Raw genomic sequence first — 22,972 nt, forward strand, 5'->3', positions numbered from 1 at the left:
TGGAATAATATTATATGACTTTCATAATTAGAAAATGAATAATGTAAGAATTATACAGGTTTGCTTAAACTTTGACATTTTTATAAAACCTTGGGTGTTCTATTCTAAAGATATTTAAAAGCAAAACTAGTGTGTTGTAAGTTTAAGAGATTATTTTAGAAATCTTTACGTGTGGAATTTGACATCTGTGATGATAGTGGAATTTAATTCTAACCTATTATAAGTTTTACAGTTGTTTTTGCAGATAGTCAACAATTCCAGAAGATTTAGAAAATGTTACCCAATTTCAGTCCTCTTTTCTTAATGACTGCTAATCTTTCAGAAACGTTAATGAGATACTTAGAGTCTCTTAAAAATGGTTGAGGTCTCCAAAGCAGTAATTGTGTGATAGAATTTAGAGGTGAAAGAAGGCAGGAGAGCGTGAGTGTGTGTGAGTGTATATGTGTGAAATGTGTGTGTGTGTTCATACAGTTGGTAGGGGAAGAGATAAAGAAGTTTAAAAAGGTAATATTTACCAAAAAAAAAATGAGGTCCATGGTGTTTGGCTCTGTACTTTCTTCTCTTTTTGAATCAGTGCCTTAATACCAACCCAACCCAGCAAGGTTAGCTTTCCAGGAAACTCTTGATCTTAGACCCAAGATTTCCTTCTCTTTTTTTGTTTCGTTTGTTTGTTTGTTTTGTTTTTGCCACCTTAAAGAAACTTAACTCCGAGATGGCTGCCCCACTAAAACCACAACTTCACAGATTCAATATGCTTTTTATGTCTTAGGAGATTGTGACCACTTGAGGGCCCTGGCAGAAGTGGTCATCCCTCTGTGGTGTGGTGACGACACTGTCTTTATTTAATTAATAAGACTGGAAAGGGAAATGGCAATCCTATTGCTCATAATAAAATCCATGACTCTGCCATCCAAGAAAACAAAAAAAGCTGTAGAGAGTATTAAAAATCTGTGCATCAATTAGCAGCCTGCCTCAGTCTGGTTTGTTTTGTATCTTGGCTATTTACCTCTTGTTTAAAGAAAGTACTTTGTTGTATGTTAATCACAACTTTAGACCGAAAAATTGTCAGTTGGAGAAATATTTATAGTCAACTGCCAACAATTTGAAGGACTAATTGCATCTTAAGGGTGGAATGTCAATGAATACAAGAGAGAAGCCTTAGGTTTTCTAGTACCAATGTCTCATCAGGACCTTTAGAATGCTACTTGGGATCCTGTATTCAGTTTTATCAGCAGGTTGGGATTTTAAGCCTGCTAGATTCAAATTAAGTATCTCTTGGTAGCAGATAAGACATAAATACCATATCCTAAACTCTTCAAACCTTATGTAATTTACTTTTCATTTATTCTTCTCTCCTGTGTCTCTCTTATTCTCATTGAGTCTTGAAATATGCAATATGTTTTTGAAGATATTTTCTCTTAATCTTTCCTATATGTAGCTTTTTGTTAAGTTCTTTTTCCCCCCCGATGATGAAATAGTAAGTATAAGAAAATGCCACTACTTGACCACTTTTTACCTGTAAAATGGCAGCTTCGTATGGTTCGATCTAATATATTTCATGACTGAATATTATAAATACAGGAAAGTATAAATAAGGGCATTTAAAAAACTTAGAATCCAGTATCACTGCTGCTATTTTGGTATGTTTCCTCTTGGTGTTTCTCCCCATACTGTATTTGTGTGTATTTACATGGAATTGGTATTATATACACTGAATCTAGGCTTTTGTATCCTGTCTTTATTATTTAACATGGTGCCATGAGCATTTTCTCCCTGTACCATTCAATATCTAAAAACATCATTTTATACACATGTGTGCATATTATAATCTTCCACATGGAGGTACCAGAATTTTTTAGCCATCCCTTAAATGACTGTTTAATCTAGCTTTTTAAAAAATTATTATCATAATTAAAACTTGGGTAAGTATCCTTATATAAAACTTAGTATGTATCTCTGATTATTTCATTAGGTTGGATCCCAAGACGTGGGATTATTAGTCTATAGGGTTTCAGATTTTTAAAGATTTTATAGCATTAATCATTTTTAAGAAAGGAAATAGCCGTTTACATACAGACCTATTCCCCCCACCAACCCCACTCATACACTCACGAATGGGAGAACCCTGACAGCTCATTCACCATGCCCTCAACAAAAGCTATTGCTTTCTAGAAACTTCAGTAATGTGAGAAGTGGATAGTGGCTTTTGGGTTTAATTTGCATATCTTTTATCTCAGGTGAGGGTGAACATTTGTTTGATATTTTTAATTGAGTATTTGTCTCTTTCTTAGTTTGTAGTTCTGGGCAGATGTTTAAAAGGAAGAAAAGTGCTGGTCGATTTCGTGAGTTTATTAATATTTTGTTTCATTTCCCTGTCTTGAGGAGCCTGAGAAGCGCCAATATGAAAAGAAAACATATTTTTACAGATGGGAAGGGAGCGGGCAGTGGAGTCTGTGTAGATAACATTCATTTGCGAGGCTCGACCCCTAGTGATGAAGGCGCCTGTGACTTCAGTAACGCCTCCCAGCTTAGAAGGTTCACAGGGGAGGGTGTTGATGGGGGCTTCTTCTGTATCTCCATGTCTTCAGAGCCCAGGGCCTGCAAACCTGGTGCAAAGCAAGTTGCAGTCAGTGGGCGTGGCTGCGCTCCAGGTCTCCTGGGGTGGGCGATGCTGGGTGCTGGACTCCCCTGGCCCTCGCCACCTCCCCCTCCTCTCACTGTGTGGCCTCTTAGCTCTGCTTTCTGGGCTGGCCTCTGTATGGGTGCTGCTAACCAGGCCAAGGTCAGAGGGTCTAGCTTCCTGTGACCCAGTTAGCTTTATTCTGTGTCATGGCCACAAGCTGTATTCTCTCCACCGAGCTAACTGACTGAGAAATGCATGCTACTCATCGCAGGGGAGAAGAGGCCAGAGAGGGGGGCCGTCTCTAGAGCGGGAAGGACCCAGAAGATCCTCTAGTTCAGCCTTCTTAATTCACTTTTTGGGAAGAAGACTGAACCCCATAGGTTCTCCTAGGCATTGTCTTAGGCTCAGTTCCTACAGCAGTTGTGTATTAAGCCACTGTGGTGGAATGGAAATTCATCCCTACCGCGAGGGGGTAGACAATTCCAGTCCATGCCCAAATGCTATGAGCTGTTATCAGAATCCTTTCAACCTGAATAGAAAGGATACAGCTGATAAGGACAGAACTTAGAAGCCCACCACACTGGAAGATGGCTTACTGTGGTCTCATTTGGGTTCTCTGGAAAGAACAAGAATTCTGATGAAAAGCCATTGGAGAATGATCTGGGTACAAAAAAACTTTGCAGGAATAAGTTGGTTAAATCAAAATCAAATGACCCGTCATCATCTCCAACTGAGTGTTGTTTCCGATTTCTGTGTTTCTCATAACAAGAGGACGATTACTTTAGTCACCAAGACCAAACTTCACTGTACTTCTTCCCTGGGAAGTTACACTCATTAGTTTTCTTTTTTCTTATCTCCCGCCCTCCCATCCACCCATGCACATTACAACAGAAGGGACTTGTGACTATTTGTCCACACATCTGTCCTGTTCTGCCCGCATTACTCCTTCGCTCTCCTGCCAGAGTCACTGTAAAACACCTTTCCTTTATCTGCCCAGACCCCTCGGTGGTTTCCCACAGTCTACTAATTCAAGTCCAGATTGTATTAACACTGCAGAGAACAGTGGCAATTACTATGTAGATAATTTTTTTCTCTGAGAACTTAGTTTTTTACAAAAGTTACAAGTTCCCCTCCCATTTCTCATAGATGTAGTTTGTCTGCTTTTCAGCTTCACACAGCAGGTTTCATGAGAACTCCAGGTCCCTGATGGAGAGCCTGGAACTCCAGATAATTGAAGAGGTCTGCTGAAGGTCACAGAGCATCACGTGGTGTATTTGTGAATGAATCATGTTATTTGCGTGTTTAGAAGTCAGTGTTAGTATCGCCATCAAGACACTGCAGTGAAGTGAAGCATCAGCCTTGTGTGTGTGCATGCCGCAAGGGTCACCTCACAGAGCCATCCTAGCCCAAGAGAATAAAGGAGTTTTCTCATTTTTATTATTGTATTTCATCTTCATGCCACCACGCCTTCTATCCTTTCTTATTTATATTTTATGCATTATTTGGTAAACTGGGAAACTTTTGTTGCTATTAAGGAAGGAAATTTAGAGCCTAAAATAGTAGCATGAGCTTTGAAGCTAGACAGACCTTGGTTTGACCCTTGAATCTGCGCCTATACACTGTAACCTTGGACTCTCAGCCTCGGTTTTCTTGTCTGTAAAATGGAGACGTTCATATCTACAGCAGGACGGTTCCTGGGAGTGGAAAATAAAGAGTGCCAGGCAGCCAGCAGAGTGGCTGGCACATCACAGATGCTCGGCGGATGGATGATGTTGTTATCTCTCGTGTGCTGCTATTCTGAGCTTAGAGAACAGGCTCTTCCTTCTCTGTGTATAGGGAGAGTTAATGAGGGTAGTGGCTGGGTGGGGGGTATAAATTAACCACGAATTGGAAGATGTTCTTGGTGAATTCATTACACATCTCCTGGAGGGCGTTTGAGCATCTTACCACTTATCCCAAGCATCCTCAAGGGGGAAAAAAGTGATCGACTATAAATCTAGTGATGTAATGAATCAATAGAAAAAAACCCAGCCTAGGAAGCTCGGCTGTTCAGCATTCGTGATTCCTCTCCCTGGGTTCCCCTTTAAACCACCTAACTTAGAGCCCGCGTGCCATAAGCATTTCTCTTTGGGTCTCCTCTCGTGACTTTAATCTAATTTAAACCAGTCCTGTCGAGGTGAACAAGAGAACTGTAGGCTGAACGCAGACTTCTCACCCAGCTCCGTGTTCCTCGTGTTTGTTTCCGTCACTGTTTCTTCCGTTATGTTAGTTTTGACGCTTGTAAGCATGCATTTTCATAACAGAACAGAGGGGAAAAAGCTAAAGTTTGCATTTCGCTTAACTGTCTTTTGGAGTGTTGTTATACACTGAGCACAAAAGTTTTCTCCTATAAAAAGAGACTTGTTGTAAATCCAGTTTGCCTTCTTTCTGTACACTGTCTACAGAATTTGCTTTCATTGAATGACTGAGTCGCTCAACTCAAGTTGTATAACCAGGTGAGACGTTCTCTGAGCCGGGGGTCCTGATCTGTTGTTGTTTAGTCGCTAAGTTGTATCCAACTCTTTGCGACTCTATGGACTGTGTCCCATCAGGCTCCTCTGTCCAGGGGATTTCCCAGGCAAGAATATTGGAATGGGTTGCCATTTCCTTCTCTGGGGGATCTTCCCAACCCAGAGATCGAACCCACGTCTCTTGTGTCTCCTGCATTAGCAGGCAGGTTCTTTATCACTGAGCCACTTGGGAAGCCCAGGTTGGGCCCGGGTTTCTCTTTGGTATCATCGAGCAATGCCACCAAGTCCAGTAGGAATTACCAGCCTGACATCCTAATAGCTACTAGATACCACATACTTGTCTTTAGCATAAGTGGCCGATCCATTTAGAAAACTGAGGCTTGGAAGTTAAGCCCCTTGGTAACAGCCATCTTCCAAGCAGAAGCTTGATAGAAGGAAGCCTTTCTATCAAGAAAGCACACTGATCTGCTCCGTTTTCACTCAGATCAGGTGGGAGAAGGTCTGCAGGCAGGTTCCGCCTGAGATGAGAAGAAACAGCTGAACACACGCCACCCAGGGAAGGAGACCCACCAGGACACATGTCCCTTCTGCCAGACTGTCAGGCTTTTTATTAGGGTGGTAGGGTTTTTAAACTGCTTTCTCTGTTTTGTCTTTGAAATGATGGGCTTACTCCAGGAATATATGGGGCAGAGAACAGTCTAGGAAAAGATGAAAAGAGCCGTAGTGGACTCAAAAGAGACAAAAGTCTGCTTCCTGGCTCTTTCAAACCAAAAAGAGAATAAAAGCAGCAGTACTGTAGGTACCGTTCATCCTGAGGGTTCCTTGGCGCCTTCCACGATGCTGGCTTTATCTGTCAACCAGTGGTGTTGTGTTCTGAGGCCTCGGGTCTCAAGCCCCAGGTGGATCACAGGTAGAGGAAGGAAGCAGGAGCCAGGATGTTCCCTTCAGGAGAGTTCTTTCTTTTCATCTTATGCTCTTAAGAATAGGAAAGCAGCTTCACTTAGTTGCTGTGGCTTTTCTTGGAAAGGAAATTTTTGATCAGATAGAACAGCTGTATTTTGCTGTTGAGAACAAAGCAAGGAACTTGTTAAGGAATTTCTCATCGATTGATGAGATCGTTGAACTGGACAGAATTTCAGGGGTCATCTAGTCCAGCATCCTGACCAGCACAGGATTGATTTCTCCATTAGTGCTTTCCAAACGCTGGGTTCTGATCAATTACTGTGACATCAAATTTAGTGTGTAGTAACCAGCATTTTTCAAAAGTGAAATAGAATAGAAAATATTACAGTGCCCCTCAGGATGTGAGGGTAAATATGTGTGCACACCTTCAGTGGGTTGCTGTAAAAACAATAGAATTTGCAAATTCATTGCCTTGACCTCCACTTAAGACTCTCCCAGCCAGGAACTCCTCACTACAGGCCTTGATGGACTGTTCTGTTAACATGAGAATTTTTGTTTTTAATAATTTTATTTCTTTTTGGCTCTGCTGGTCTTCACTGCCGTGAGGGCTTTTCTCTAATTATGGTGAGTGGGGACTACTCTTCATTGTGGTGTGCAGGCTTTTCATTGCGGTGGCTTCTCTTGTTGCAGAGCACAGGCTCCAGGGTGTGTGGGCTTCAGTAGTCGTGGCTCCCAGCCTCTAACCACAGGCTCAATAGACGTGGCGCACAGGCTTAATTGTTCCAAGGCACATGGGATCTTCCTAGACCAGGGATCGAATGCGTGTCTCCTGCATTGGCAGACAGATTCTTTACTGCCAAGCCACTAGGACAGCCCAACATGTGTATCCTTATCTTAATTGTCTGCCCTGCATTTAGTCATAGAATGAATGAGTTACTGTAAGTGGGCTCCTTAGTCTCTGGTCCTTGTGTTCTCAGGATTCTGTCTCTGAGAACATATCTGGGCACGAGCACTGCCTGGACCGCTCTTCTTAGATGTTCCACTCTGAGTATTTGATGCAAGGTGACAAAGTAGCAAAGGAAGACATTTCTTATGTGAACTGACTGGAGAAGCATCCTTACAGGGTGACCTCACAGCACAGCTTCGCCCTGAAGGGCTTGTTTGGCTTTGACACGCTCTTCTAGAGGCCGTCCTGACTCCCTGAGACTGGGTGAGGGTCCCGTGTTCTCCTCCTGTCCTTGTCCCCATCGCAGTGCTGACACTGTGGGGAGCAGGCACGCTCCCGTCACTAACACACGCCTGTGCCGTGTTTCCCTGGCCTGCTCTCCTGCTGTCGCTGCAGTAAACCTCTCAAGAGCAAAGAGTGGGTCTCGTTCATCATTATAGTGTAAGTGCCCGGTGTGTCCCAAGCCCTCGGAACGTGCGTGTGCATGTTCTGGACTCTGTGAAATAATGTTTGCTGTCCTCGGTGACTCAGATGGTGGCAGAAGTACCCCTTCCTGGAAGACAGGAATCTGGGAGATAGAAAGTGGGCTTGATTTTGGGAATCAAGTCACAGGCCAAGTGATCCATGAGGAATCAGGGAACGGTCCAGCGGTCACAGCGAGTAACTACGGTGAAAGCTTTCCATGAGGACAGGCAGCCCTTCAGAGATGGACCCGCCATTGCTGCGTGATAAATGCTATCTCAGATTGTGTGTGATTTACGCTTTTACGTGTACTTACATAGCCCTTGGGAAGCCTGGCGTGCTTCAGTCCCTGGGATCGCAAAGAGTCGGACACCACTTGGCAACTGAACAACACCGTGTGGCCCTTGGAACAGTCTGGGAAGACAGATGTGAGTGCCCCTGCCATTTTGCAGATTGGAAAACTGAGGTTTGGTGCAGCCAATGACTTGCTCCCAGGACCACAGCTGGGGCTGGTGTCAGCACCACCTGGGGATGAAAGGGCTCATGCCAAGCCCGTGCTGTTTTAACTCGAGTGGCCCTTGAACAACTTGGGTTTGATTTGTGCGGGGCCAGATTCTTTTCAGTAAGCACCTGCTTACAGGGTATGAGCCAGCCTGGCCAAGGTTTGGTTGAACCTGTGGCCGAGGAACCTCAGATATGCATACGGAGGGACCCCGTATACAGAGGCCTGACTGAAAAGTTTACCCTCAGATTTATGATGACCCGGGTGTCAGTGCCACAAGGGCCCATCATACACACACACCTTTCCAAGTTGTGAAATACCATGTTCTAATAATTTACACTTAGGTCCAATTTTGTTGTGTGCTTCTCTGAATAGCAGCCCTTTGGGTGGTGGGTGGGGGGTGGCCTCGAATACCTTTGATTTGGAAGGCTGCTGCCTCAGGGCTGGGCGGGGGCTTTGAAAGGACTCCCCTCCTCCTCAGGTCCTTGGCATGACCTCCTGGTGGCCGTGGGACTGATGTGTTAGAGATGCGCTGGTCCATCCATGGTAGGGAAGGATATTACAGGAAGGATGCTGAATACAAAAAGGACTGGATGGTCCATGAGGCTGTTGAGAAGTCTGTCTGCTGGGAGCGACGATGTTTGACATGGGGCTGGAAATGAAGTAGAAGCCAGGCTCTGAGCTAGGGTCCACAAGGTGGCGGGTGTCAGCCAAAGGAAGGAGTCCTCTGGGGATTGGGGGCACCCCTCATCTGGGTCATGGGGCCTGTGCTGTGGGTCATCCCCTCTCGTGGGGCCTGCACCCCAAGTGCTGAAGCTGGTGTGCTTCATCCTCCTGCCCCCCACAGGCTGCTGGCTTCCACGAGACCAAGTTAAAAGAGTCCCCCTACATCAATATACATTTGACCTCAGACCTGTAGGGTCAAGGACAGTTCTTACGAGTTTGTACGAAAGATATTCATGGCTGGGCCTGATCTGTTGTACTGTTTAAGGGTTTGCAAAGTGTACTTACCTTGCAGACAGAGGCAGCATGGACCAGCTCGCCTATCCCCAGGAGGACAGTGACCCTCTGGCGTTTTTCTGGAAGGTCATTGCTTCTTACCACCCTCATAGTGGATTCTGTCATTGATGCTGGCCTGCTCCTCTGTGTAATGGGTGGCCAGCTAGGGTGCTATGAACTTAGCTTTGCTTTTAAAGAGCCTGATGTAGTAACAGAAAGGAGCTGAGTGTCCTCAGACCTGAACTCTGACCATGGTGCCAACTGTATGTGTGACACGGAGTCTGGGAACCCACAGTCTCACCTGCAGGATTCTGTTGCCGTGTCATTTCTTTCCCCCGGGATGATTGTACCCTGAATCTATTTTAAATGTTAATTCCCCATCTCATACACATGTGCACGTGCAGTTTATTCAGTGAGCTCCTAATCATTCTTCAAAACCTAGCTCAAACATCACTTTCTCCCACTGTGCCTTCATTTGACAGTGATTTATTGAGCACGTACTATATGCCGGATGCTGGGGGCGTAGCATTGAACGAAGCAGAGCTTGCCTCGATGTTCCCGCAGATGTCTCGATGTTTCCACAAACACATCCTGGGTTTGTGATGGGGTCCCTGTCCTCTGCAGGCCCAGCCTGGGGATCAGGACAGTGGACTCAGAACAAATGCTCGCCCCTCTGGTCCTGCCATTTCTCTGTCTGTCTTGTGCCAGCCCCTAGAAGACGTGGAGCTGGAGCGCAGCACCGGGACTAGCCGAGGTGCTGCGGAGATACTTCTTCTACTACAGTCCCTGCAGGAGCGTGTGGGTTTTCCATAACGTGGGGACCTGATGGAGAACCACAGGCTTCCAGAGCCTGATCCTTCCTGCCCTCTCCATGCCGGCAGCAACTTGGCTGCTGCTGGAGCCCAGTGTGTGCCGAGGACCGGCACAGTCAGCAGGATCCTGTGATGAGCCCCGGGGAGAGGCCCCACTGGCAGGAAGCACAGGGGCCCCCCTTTCACCTGCACGCGGGGGCAGGCATTTCCTGGCTATTGTTTGCAGGGGCTGCTGCTGCTGATAGTTGCTATTTCCGTCCAGCAGCCAAGAGGGGCTGGAGCAGCCGTGTTCTTCCAGGCCCGCCTCTCCTGTGCTGCTCACCCAGGCCCGCCTCGTGGCCCCTGGGGAGGCAGCGGCAGGACTGACCAAACTGCCTACCACCCCGTTAGCAACAGGAGGTCTTGGGAGAGGAGATGCTCCCTTGTGAAAATAAACGCAGCAGCCCCACCTCTGTGCACACAGGCGCTTTCATGTAGGTTCCCTGTTCACTTTCATTCTTGGCTGGCACCATTGTCTTAGGACCGAGTGTTTTTGAATCGTTGCTGCTGTTGAATTCATGCACCCTGGTAGGACTCGGATGTGGACACCCTGGGCTCAGAGATGCAGACTGTCTCCCCAAGATAAACTGGAGAGAAATCTGATTCTTTAGAGTTCGGTATGGGAAGAAGTTTGGAATTGTGTAGTGCACGGGCTGTGTAGGCTTGGTTAGCATTTCTCATTATGAGCTGAAAGACTTAAGATCTATTTTCGGTGGCTCATTACCCACCCAGATTGCTTCCTCCGAAGTGCATTATAACCCTGGGTTGATTAAAGATCTTGCCTTGCCCTTTTGGAGCAAAAGGTGTGTCTGCGAGATGAAAGCAGGAAAGATAATAAGATGGAGCTGGCCGCTGGGGGTTTCTCTTTTTAGCAGCGTGGAATAGTAATTGCGGCTTCCGAGTCTCTTTATTTTTACCTTTCTCCTGTGTGTGTTGTCTTTAGAGGTCTGGGGCGGGGGACACTGGTCGTCATTCCGTGGCTTAAATGCTGTTCTGGACTCTCCTGCAAGTGGTGGCCATCTGGGGAGGGGTCCCCAGAGTCAGTGCCCCATCCTGGCTCTGTGGAATCCAAGATCAAATGCTCCCTCTCTGGTCCAGAAGGGACCATCTCACCCAACCCCGGGAAGGCAGCCCTCCTGCCTCCACCCTCTGTCTGAGTGAGATGAAGAAGCCCCCTCCTCTTCTCTTTCTCTGCAGGCACCATGACCAGGGTGCCATATGGTCAGGGTCTGGGAGGGAGGAGGTACAGGAGCCCTGAGGGCATTGTCCACAGCTCACAAGACACTCTCCTTATCCCCACAGTGTGGGCCCTGCCACCACGACGGTCCCAGCGGTGGTGCTTTGATGCAGCCAGAGCACTATGTACAGTGTCGAAGACCTGCTGATTTCCCACGGCTACAAGCTGTCGAGGAAGCTGCCAGCCCCGCACGAGGATGATGGCGAGCGGCGCCAACCTGCAAGGACCACGGTGCCCGCGGGCCCCGGCCTGCTGAACGGTTGCGATGATGGCCCCGCCGCCCTCCCCCGGGGCAAGGCCTCTCCGGGGACGGGCCTCCTGAGCGACCCTGAGAGCCGCCGCCTCGGGCCACGGGGCCACGGGGAGCGCCCCAGCACTGCTGCCGCTGCCAGGATTTCTGAGGCCGGGTAAGCTCCACCAGGACCCGCCAGCTTCCTTGGCCCGGGGGTCTGGTAGCAGGTGTACGCGTGCATCCTGGCCACCGCCTCTGTGTGGCCAGGGCCTGGGAGGGAGGGGAACTGAGTGGCAAGGCTGCATCTTCCCTGGAGCATCTGGGATGCTCGGTGGCACCCAGTGCTGGGTCGGGTGTGTGAAGCCTTCAGCACACAGTGACGAGTGAGCGGATTCTCTCCTGCCAACGCAGCATTTTAATCCTCAGCCTCCTTATTCCCTCATAGTCGCATCCTGTCTCCTCAGCCAGGAATCATTTAAAAACTCTAGAAAGGCCAGTTCGTGTCAGGCACACACTCCAAGCACATCCAGGCTCCTTGTTGACATGTTCCAATACCTGACAGAGTTGAAACACCTGTACGTACCTGAAATACAGATGCGTTCCAATATCTTGTACATTACAGGATTGTGAGATGCCTGTGCTCCCCTCCACTTGGGCAAAAGCAAATCCTCTCTTCTCTCATATTCATGTCATTCCACTGGCCTCTAACCCACCTTTTCCCAACACTCATGGGCCCTGAGGTGAGCATCTCACCTCAATACAGCTGCATCTGTGGGTGTTTTTTTACAGCTGAAAAAGAGGGTGGACTGGCCGGGGGATGGGGAGGGAGGTAAATAGGAGGGAATCTGGGCAGCTCACTACAAACCCTGCAGCCCGCAGCCAGCAGTTTTAACCTGTAGGAACGTTTGTCATCGCTTCCTAAAGCTGTGTTTGTCTTTAATGCTACGTGGACACTAGGCTTAGGCAGGAGGGTGGCCTCTGTCTACAAGTGGAAGCAGAGGCCTGTGTTTAAGGCAACAAACCAACACGCAAACAGGACAGTGAGTCAAGTCCAAAGGGGATGAATGGCCTCTTATGGTTTCAAGTCACCCGTCTGTCCACAGGGAGAATCTTTCTTGTTGGTTGACAGACTTCAGGCAAAAAGGGGAGGGGTCTTGCTTTTCCAAGTCAGAGCAGTCAACCCCTTGGTCATGGAGTACTCCCCAAGGGGAGGGCGCCTCTTCATGCCCCATGGAGCAGACACAGGTTTGCATTACTACCCAGACCCACCTCTTCAGGGAGGGCTAGTGTTGTCAGCGATGGGGCGGGTTCAGGAGGGATGGAGAAGGACTCGAAGCTGCTTCTGTTTAACCGTGTCCTTCAGAACTTGCAGTTGTGTCTACTGTTGCCTGGGGCCCTGGTCTTGGCAGCCATAGTCCCTGAAAAGCCTGCCCACCATGGACTTTGGAAGAGGGGGCTTGTGGGTGCATGGGCCGAGGGTCAGGACAGCCTTCGCTTCTACCACACAAATGCTGGGTGTTACTCTGCCTCCTGGGCTTCTGGTTCTCTGCAGAGTGTACCTGTACCTCCCACCCTGGATTTCGGGGTGCCGAGGTTGCACCCTACCCCCCTGCCCCATGTGTCCCACAGAGCTCACTCCAGTGTTGCACACACGGGGTGCTCAGGATAAGCCCCGAGATTCAGTTCATCCTTCCGGCCTCATGACAGCCATCGAGGAGCCGAAGGCTCAGTTTCTAATGAGGTGAAAAGATGGTGGTCATGTTATCCCCATGAATGTGCCATATGTGGGGTCCTCTCAGTCCGGAAGGGCTGAATCAGAGATCAGGGTTGGGTCCTGGGTGGTGGGGGAAACAGAATCCCCTTTAGGATTCTCTGAGGGCAGTGAGACCCCCGCCCCGTCCACAGCCTGCCCAGGACTCCCCAGGCCCCTGTAATCATGGGGCCTGAGCACTGCAAGGCCCTGTAGCCCAGCCTCTGTCCAACCCTCGGGTGCCTTTCCTCCTGTCTTGAATGAGGGGCTCAGCTGGTTTGAGAGCGTCGCTGGCACAGCTTTGTCAGTCCATAGAGTTCTGACAGATCCGACCATTCCCTCCCAGTTCTGAGGTCGGCTGGTTAACTTGGGAGGTGTTGAGCTTTGGGGTTGAAGGTTGTCTTGTAGGGTAGAGAGAGACAGGGCACACATGTTGGCAAAGACCCATGCCAACGCCCAGCACCTCAGAAACCTGCTGCTTGGCTTCCTGGGTTGAAATGAAAAGACATTTTCTTTTTCAGCGGCCATTAGAGAGCTGGAAACAAGAGGCAAACGGAAAGGTAGGCAGGAGGAGAGTTATTTTTCCCTTTCAGGAGAAATGTGCTCTGAGGGAAAATAAATAAATAGTTAAGGCTTCAACCTGTGAAGCCAAATTCTCTGGCTCCTGGGAATTCTGAATCTGGATGGATCAGTGGTGCTTGGCCACATCCCAGCCTTCAGTCACTGGTCCTCACAGTGACCCCACTGGCCTGGCCTCTGGGTCTGGTCGGGGAGGGGTCAGGCGATGGGGCCCAGGAGGTGCTACCCAACTCCTGGGCATCAGGGTGACCTGAAGGCATCATGAGGACTCCCCACCTGCGGTTTCTCGTGAGGTCCTGCACTGTGTCCCTCAGCACCCCGTGGACCTCCCGGGGGTGGCCTGGAAGGCCACAGGGGCCAGAAGGGGACTGGGCTGTTTTATTTTATTCTGGCAGGCTGGCAGAGAGGCAGGCACATTAGCAATGTCATTATAGCCAAGAGCGCGGAGCCCAGGGAATGTCAGTGACTCTGTAAGGGCCACTCGCTCAGTGCTTCCGTGGAGGGAAGCCAGGCTCTGGCTCCAGAGACGGTGGACCTGGCCGCACCCTCGCTGGCGGGGCCGTCCCCGGGCTGGACCACCCTCACTTCCTCATCCTCTCCCGATGCTCGCAGGTGGGGGATCAGCTCCCCAGCACGGCCGCGCCCCTTCCTGTCTAGGGAGCTGCACAAGGACCACATCTGTGCTCCCAGACCAGAGCTGGGCAGTGATGCCAGGCCACACGGGTGGGGGTACCATCGCTGTCGTCTGGGGCGTGGCTGGAACTTCAGGATTCCTGAGGGAGGAGGATGATAAGACTGATAAGTACCATCGCCTTAGAGTTTCTCACGTATGAGCTGGTTGTATCAGGAAAATGCTTAAGGAAAATAAAAGCGGGGACACAGAGCAGCTTGCTCCTGTGAAACTTGTAAAGCACTGTTATCAGGCATTCTGTTTCCTTACCGTGTTCCCTTTCAAATGTTATAATTGAAGGAAGCTGTAAAATAACGTAACATAGCAGAGGTTTGAATCTGAACCTTGTAGCATAATACGCTGTTCTCTGCTTACCCCAGAAATCCCAGCTGAAGTTTGTGCTAGTTAACCGTGAGACTCGCTTGTAATTATCTGCTGTCATCAGCACAGTCGTGACTGATTAGAGACTCCGCAGTCTGGGAGGGTCTCTGATGTGGGGTCTGGGGAGGCTTCCATCTGCTCAGTGAACATCGTTCTAGGTGGTGCTACTGGACTCAGTAAACAGTTCCTTTTTGGAGGCTTTTTAAGCTTCTCTCAAATCCCATCTTGCTTATAATGGCTTTCCTAAAAAGGGATGTCTCGAGTTTAACATCTGGTTCCATGTATCTCTTTCTCTGTACAGAATGACACTTCCACAAACATCACTGGTCTTGTTTCATCTCCTTGCTTCATTTCCTAAGTGCTAGGCCTTGTTAATTTGACCTCTTCACCGAGCAAGGTAAGAGTTGTGTGAGCTGGTGTCTCAGCCGCACACGTGAGGATTCGGACCTTCTGTTTCCCCACTGCCTTGTTGTAAACTCTTCTCCTGGGGCACTTCGTTCTTGTTCGTCAGCAGTGTAAGCTTCCAGAAGCCTGGACGCTGGTCCTCTCTGCACACATTCCCGTGTTGCCCTTCTGTCACCGTGTTTTCCCAAGAAGAAGCAGGTTGGACTGTTTGAACATGAGATTTCAGGAAGAACAGTGTGAACGGGTGTTTCAAAATTACCAGGAAGACTTCAGAGAAAACAGTGATGGGAGGGTGGGGTGCTTCCAGAATTAGTGGGAAGACAGAAGTGCAGCCTGGAGCTCCATTTGTCTAAGAGCCACGTTACCACCAAGAGGAGACTTGTTGGTGATGAGTTTCTTCTTTAACTAGAGAACTAGTTTAATTAACAAGCTAAGAAACGCCCATATATATCCATAAGTGCGTTAGTCGCTCAGCTGTGTCCAACTCTTTGCAACGCCATGGACTGTAGCTCGCCAGGATCCTCTGTCCATGGAATTCTCTAGTAAGGAATACTGGAGTGGGTAGCCATTCCCTTCTCCAGGGGATCTTCCCAACCCATGAATCAAAACCAGGTCTCCTGTATTGCAGGCAGATTCTTTTCCCATATGGATATGGGAAGCCCGTATCCATAAGGATATATACTTATTACAGAGAAAATAGGAAACTCCTGGAGTAATCTGCCTTACTTACTGGTTTACTGGGTCCCAGCTTGCTCTTCCTGCTTTGTTTGAATAAACTAAACACTGGATGACTGGACATCATGGTTATGGATCCTCCCTTAGAGACCGGCCAGAGGGGCAGGGTCTTGTTATGACAGTCAGGACATCGTGGCTTCCTGGTATTGTGAAGGCCCATTGATCACAGCTGAGGAGGGGACAATCTCAGTCTAAAATAAGCCTGCGCAAAGACAAACACTCACTCTTTCTCTCTTTCCTGCGTGGCCCTCACCCTCTTCCTTGGACGATGTGAGGCAAGAGATTTGAAATGGATCCTACTCCACTGAGAATTGATATTAATTGGGTTCAGATAGTACTAATAGCTGAAAACAAGGGATTAGTATACTCTCTGCCAATCATGTAACATGTATTATCTCATGAATCCCTCCCAACACACTTGAGGAGGAAGACGTTAGGAACACCCACTCGATAGCAACGAGGAGTCTGAGGCCAGAGGGGGTGAAGCGTGTTGCTGAGGATACTGGTGACAAAGCCAGGTCCCCCTCGTCAAGATGCACACACACTCCTGGCAAGTTGGCCACCCTGCTCTCTGGTGGCATCATCGTGGGTGGTCCCCTCGGCCCTGGGCAGCTGCCCTGTGGTTCACAGCCCTGTTGCCGGTGGGCAGCACTCTCTGGGGACTGGCTGCAAGTTTCCCGGTAGCCTGACCACAGGCACCATCTTCTCATCCCACTCTTCTCTGTTTTGAGCCCTTTCTCCCTGAAGCCTGGAAACCCATCAGAAGGCGCCAGATCACCTGGAGTAAGTGTGGGGGCAGCTGCCCAGTCACTGGGGATGGCGGGTGGGCTCCACATCTGGGAGGGGAGGGGGGCTCTCATGGATCCCAGAACTACAGCTCTGGGGAGTGATTTATAAAAAGCAGGTAATGACCCCAAACACCCCTCCCTCCTGGGGCAGGGCCTCTGACTTAGGTCTTTGCTGCTGCTGCTGCTGCTGCTAAGTCGCTTCAGTCGTGTCCGACTCTGTGCGACCCCATGGACGGCAGCCCACCAGGCTCCCCCGTCCTTGGCATTCTCCAGGCAAGAACACTGGAGTGGGTTGCCAGACCTCAAAGCATCAAAAGGCTCTTGAAGTCCTACCCCAGCGATGATGTGGAAAGCCGCCGGCCCCCACAGGAGGAATCTGTGTCCACTTCCAGCAACGTCTGATTTCATGGTTGTGCAGCAGAGCAGGCTGGCCCCTGGCACCATCACCTCCCCAGGAGGCTGCCCATTCTGAACCCATCTCTGTAGAACTGGACTCAGGCTCGGTTATTCAGACCCCCACATGGGGGACCCAGACTCAGAGCCTTCCGTCTCCAGTGTCAGCAGGCAGGTTTCCCAGGTGGATCTGCTTGGTCACCTGTGTGCAGTGAGTGCTCTAGACTGTCTTGCTACCCTACCCCCACCCCCCATATGCTAAAGTTAGCATCATTCATCAGTCCAGTCATTCATAATGCTTCCTATTTCCATTGTTCAGTGTGTGTATTTAAAAAAAGATAATCAAACAGTAACCTCCTGAAATAGTCTCCCTGCTCCTTGATCTCAGCTGGAATCATTTGCACTTACTTAGCATGACATAGCGGCTTCCCTCAAGGCTCAGATGGTAAGAATCCGCCTGCAATGCAGGAGACCTGGGTTCTATCCCTGGGTTGGGGAGATCCCCTGGAGAAGGGAACGGCTACCCACTCCAGTATTCTGGCCTGGAGAATTCCATGGACAGAGGAGCCTGGTGGGCTACAGTCCATGGAGTGGCAAAGAGTCAGACAGGACTGAGCGACTTTCACTTTCACTTTTCACTTCATCAGGACACTGTGAAAAGCAGGCCTAACGGTTTGCTAGTCATGTGGCCCAGCAGCTGTGTGTCTCCTAGTTATATCTATGCCAGTGCAACTAGCAATTCTTGTTCACATTGAACTTGGCTGCATAGTGATCTTCATGCAATATGTTCCCAGACCAGCTTTATCCTTTCTGATGGATTTTAATTTGTGCTATCCTCTTAACCTCTGTCATGATCTCCTCTTGACCTTATAGCTCCCTTTTCCAAAATTAGTCTATTACTCTGAGTCAGAGGGCCATTCACCCAGTTGTAATATGTTGAATATACCACAATTGGCTGAAAAGTAAAGTTTCAGGCTTCCAAGCCAGAGAGTGTTAAGAGCAAGTTCTGTAGCATGAGATGGCTGACCCCACCCCAGAAACACCTAACACTGGACTGATAACTCCGAGTCACTCGAAAGAGATGCCCTAGTGCCCCTGCCAATCCAGAAGTAGAGAGCTTCTCCTTTAAGGGGTGGGGGTTTCTTTAAGTGAGACATGCTACATTTATGCTCAGACTCCACCCACCTGGAGGAGGGTGTGGCTTCTGAAGGACGTGGCCCTGTTTCAAGGTGATGATGGGTGGTGCTGGCAGCTGCTAGATTGGGGCCCTGCTGATGGGAAGAAGTCACTGGACCGGAAACCTCTTCAGTGGGGCCTTCTCCCTCCACCCTGATCTTTACAGGGAAGACAAGACTCCAGAGGCCCCCTGGGGACCCACTTCAGGATTTTGTTGGTGGAGGAAGGAGGGTGTCTCCCCTGACCCATGGGGCAGCGGGCACCCAGCTGCGCTGTGTCGTGCCCGGGTGACACTGCCTGTGCTGTGTCAATTCCATGGTCTAGGGACCATGGAAGGGATAGTCCTGCCATGGGTGGAACCATGGTTAAAAGTCATGGCGTTGCTGCCCTTCTAAGTAGGCTTTCCTTTCTAAAAGGATGGTGGGATTTTCTGTTGCCATGGCAAATGTCATGTGAACAGACAGGTCTCATGTTTTTCATCACCAGCTTTTATACCTTCAGCAAATAGATATGCCTTTTTTCCAGTAGACATGTTGTTTGCCGCATGTTCCTGTTTCAGAGGTTTTCTAAACACCCTGTATCAGTGGTTTTGTCATCAACATGACACTGCTGATAGATCAGGGAGCTGCTCGCAAGTGTAGCTTCTGTCTTCTCTCTGACCTCTTCTCCCAGGAATTCTGCACAAAGACCCTGCTTGTCTCCCTAACCTCACTGACACTATTTATTTGGGCTCACACACTCCACTTGGCTTCCTTATCTTTTTCCCACCCTGTTTGAATGTGTTCAGCATGTTTTTGTGGAATGTCCCATTGTTAATGTTTGTGAATGTAAATTTGGGGCTTCCCTGGTGGCTCAGACTGTAAAGAATCTGCCTGCAATGCAAGAGACCCAGGTTCAATCCTTGGGTGGGGAAGATCCCCTGGAGGAGGGCATAGCAACCCGCTCCAGTATTCTTGCCTGGAGAATCCCATGGACAGAGGAACCTGGCAGGCTACAGTTCACAGGGTCAAAAAAGAGTCGGATATGACTGAATGACTAACAAACTAGGTGCACTCTAGATGATGGTGAACTAATCACTTTATAGTTTTCTGTGTCATGTATACTTGTTAAAATAGGTTATTTAAAGTTCTCCAAGTGGCCCTGTGTTTTCCTTAAACTGGGATTTTGGTGTATGGTGCAAATGGAAAAAAAAAGTTTAGCCCAGAATGCTTGGCCATCTTGATTAATTACACATGGCAACTTGGATGAAGTTAAGGTGATGTCGCAATTTTCAGCAGGAAGGAAACTGACCCCCTTCCTGGTGCAGGTAGCTGCAGCCTGTTTGCGTGCTTGTCCTGTTTCTGTCGTCCTTTGTTAGTCTCCAGTTGTGCTCGTGGCCCAAACGTGGGAAGACCGCACCTTGGGATTTCAGCCCCTCTTGGTATTTAACAGATCATGCATTTACAGGGAAACTGGAATGTCTGTTGACCAAGTGAGCAAAAGCCAGACAGCAAGGTCTCTTCTGTGAAGCCAGGGGCCGCAAACGTTCAGGGGTCTGAAAGGAGCCAGTCAGTAGGTGTGGAGGGTGAAGCCCACTCACCGTCAGCTATAGACCAGGCGAGAAAGGAGATTCCCACTCTGGGCATCGACCACACACTCCGGGTGGTTTGTTTTACTCTCTTAATTAGCTTTGCAATGATTGTAGCATCTTATGAAGCCTCACTTTTGAGTCTTGCCCTTGGACTTGGCACAGAGTCTAAGACCCTGAAACCAGTAGATGCACCATGGTTCACTGTCAGTATCAGACTCGGGACAGGCAGCCAGAGGGTGTCCCTAAGGACAGGAACATTAGCTTCTGAGCTCTGGATGCCCTGTGCTGGCTCAGCTGAGGGTGAGGGTGGGGGCGATGCACGCGGAGGCCAGTGAGGCAGCTTCCACAGGGACCAGTCCTCATAGAACCCAACCCGAGGAAGGCTCTGTCAGTCCTCAAAACCTAAATGCCCCCAAACACCCTGTGATGACGACAAAGGCAACAAAGAACTTGACCTTCAGCTGTGGGCAGGGTTAAGACAGCTTGCGCTGTGTGTGTGCAGTAAATGCAGAAGCAGTTAGGCGGTTCTGGCAAACGCTTTACCTCCAATCCATTTCAGGCATTTTCTGCTTTTTCAATCCATGACTCAGCTTTACTAAGTGGCTGCTGAAGTTACTGGGGGGCAGGGGGCGGGATGCAGGATGTGAGAAGCTGCCTTCACTTTTTAAGGCAAAGAAATGAATTCCAAAATAAAAATGACAGTATTTTAATACTGTCATTAATAATAATAACTTTTTACCATTTGTTTACCATCTAGCTCCTGTAGAACAGCCCTTCTTTCTGCCTGTGTGTTGCAGGGGTTGGGGTGGGGGTCCCACCTTCAGCCCATAGCCCACAGTGCCTTGTCCCCAGGCTGTCACCTTCTGTGGCTGCAGGGGGTGGGCATCCTCCCTGTTTTCTGTACCATCCTGTCAACTGGAAAGTGGACTGTGGCATAGAAATCATTCCAAACCACAAAGTGTGGTCTAATGGCACCTAAGTGCATAAAACAGTAATCCTCACTAGTAATCACAGAAATGCAAATGGAGACCAATGGGAGATTGCTTTCATTTCTCTAGTGCAGAAACAAATGAGCCCTGATGATCAGATGCGGGCACAGTCCAGCAGGACCAGCTCTGCTCCAACCTGCGGGCAGATCGCACAGCAGGGAGAACCTGATCCCCTGACCTGCTGATGCCTTCTCTCAGGATTGATTCTTCAGAGGCTGACACACGATTAGTGATGGCGAATAGCATTTCTCCTAAGTGTTTTAGAACTAAGAGACACAGATATCCACGCCTTCCTGGTGGCTCAGTGGTAAAAAAAGAATCCACCTCCCAATGCAGGAGGCGTGGGTTTGAACTCTGGTCCAGGAAGATTCCCAAGAGAAGGAAACGGCAACCCACACTAGTATTCCTGCCTGGGAAGTCCCATGGACAGAGGAGCCTGGTGGGCTACAGTCCTTAGGGTTGCGAAAGAGTCGGACACGACTTAGCAACTGAACAACAAGAGCACGGATGTCCAACAGCAGGGTGACGGTTAAATAAAGCATGACTCATGAGAGACTGTTCTCCCACTGAAACTGTGCAGCTGAGGAATCTGTCATTATGCTGGTAGAAGTAGAACGCGGTGGCTGATGGGCTTTATGGTCACCTTCGTTGGGTTTGAACTCTTCTCCCACCACCTACAAGCTGTGTGACTGAGAGAGTCGTTGAACCTCTCTGCGCCTATTTCCTCCTACCTCAGAGGGGTGCTGGCGGAGCTTGGAGGAGTTAGGAGGGCACTTAGTGAGGATCTGGAGGGCTGTCGCCGCTGTGTGAGCGTCAGCTGGCATTTGTGACACAGTTGTTGGGAAACATTCACGTAAAGCCAGATCCCAGTAGAGTGACACTAAGGCCGTTTGAAAAGCCCACGTCGTCACACAAACACTAGAAGCTGTGAATCACAGTGAGTACCTCTGGGTAGAAGGACTGCCAGTGACTTTTGATTTCTACTCTTTTCTGTATTTTTCCAAATTTTCAGCAATAAATTACATATTACTTTTATTTTTATTTATTTACTTATTTTTAACGGAAGGATAATTGCTTTATGCGTTGATAGGTGGCAGAAAATGACAGAATGCATATTCCTTCTATAATGTGAAAAGCAAGTAGCACTGTTAGCTGCTTGAAACCTTTTCTGGTTTCAAGAAAAGTTGAACCCTTTCTGGATTAGCCCGTGGCCAATCGAGCTCATGGAGTGCCCCAGGCTTCCCTCTGCCCAGTGGGTTTTCTGGGTTACAGCCCTAGTCTCTGCTCCCTGTGGTCAGCAGCTTAACATTTCTGCACAGTGTGCCAGGGTTCTTCAGGCTGTTTCTTCGGCTCCATTACAAGGGTGATTCTCAACTCAGGGTGTGTGTTAGAGTCATTCAAGGAGGTACCAGGCTCCTGGCTAAACAGATTAAATCCCCCATCTGGGGTGGGAGGGACCTGGGTCGTAGTATTATTTAATGGCTCACAAGGAAATTTCAATGCACAGTCAGGCGGTGGACGGCAGCCTGGGGTCGGCAATCCTCGGCTGTTGCCGGTGCTGCCCTTCCTTGCCTGGCAGAGAGCTCTGCCCACGAGCAAGACCCCACTTCCTCTGTCAGTCTCAAAAGTCAGTCCGAGCGGTGTTTCCCCCATCGCCCTGAAGAAAAGATGCCCCTGACAGCTTGCTTAAAATAGACGTGTTAGCCTCTCAGTCGTGTCCAACTCTTTGCGACCCCATAAACTGTAGCCCACCAGGCTCTACTGTCCTTGGAATTCTCCAGGCAAGAATGCTGGAGTGGGTTGCCATTTCCTCCTCTAGGGGACCTTCCCGACCCAGTGATCAAACCCGGGTCTCCCGCGTGGCAGGCGGATTCTTTACCATCTGAGCCACCAGGGAAACACCCAGACCCTAACCCAGACCTACTGAATCAGAACTTTGGGGGCAGGGACTTGGTAATGTGTGTAGTTAATGAGCCCCCTGGGTGGCTCCCACCATCACAGTGGTGTGGGAACTCTGCTCTGCTAGAGCCAAGGGGCCGTCCCAGTCACACGCTGGGAAGAGCTGGGGTCCCACCTGCCTCTCCACCTGCCCCTGAGACTCTTGACAGGTCAGAGCCGGGGTACTGCCTAGGCGTTGGGAGGGGCGGGGTCCCCGGATGGCTGTGCAGTCGTGCTTGATGCCTGCCGGCTGTGATGTCCTCAGGGGTCGCTGGGATCAGCAGTAGCCACAGTACCCGGGACCTGTTAGAAGCGCCCTTTACAGAGTCCCCC

General features: G+C 49.2%; 1 protein-coding gene across 6 annotated transcripts in view; it reads left to right on the forward strand.

The window, feature by feature from the left end:
- Positions 1–22,972, forward strand: part of JCAD (junctional cadherin 5 associated) — a 78,397-nt gene that overhangs the window by 44,317 nt on the left and 11,108 nt on the right. For 4 of the 6 annotated variants that reach the window (XM_027559745.1, XM_027559747.1, XM_027559743.1 and 1 more), the window contains exon 2: positions 11,099–11,440. In XM_027559745.1, the coding sequence (XP_027415546.1) occupies positions 11,157–11,440 (284 nt within the window). In that variant the 5' untranslated portion in view covers positions 11,099–11,156. Of the gene's footprint in view, positions 1–7,764; positions 7,873–11,098; positions 11,441–22,972 lie in introns of all 6 variants that reach the window. The other 2 variants (XM_027559744.1, XM_027559748.1) reach the window with 1 other exon arrangement.

Source organism: Bos indicus x Bos taurus, chromosome 13, assembly GCF_003369695.1.
Source record: "Bos indicus x Bos taurus breed Angus x Brahman F1 hybrid chromosome 13, Bos_hybrid_MaternalHap_v2.0, whole genome shotgun sequence".
In the NCBI taxonomy this organism is placed as follows: Eukaryota; Metazoa; Chordata; class Mammalia; order Artiodactyla; family Bovidae; genus Bos; species Bos indicus x Bos taurus.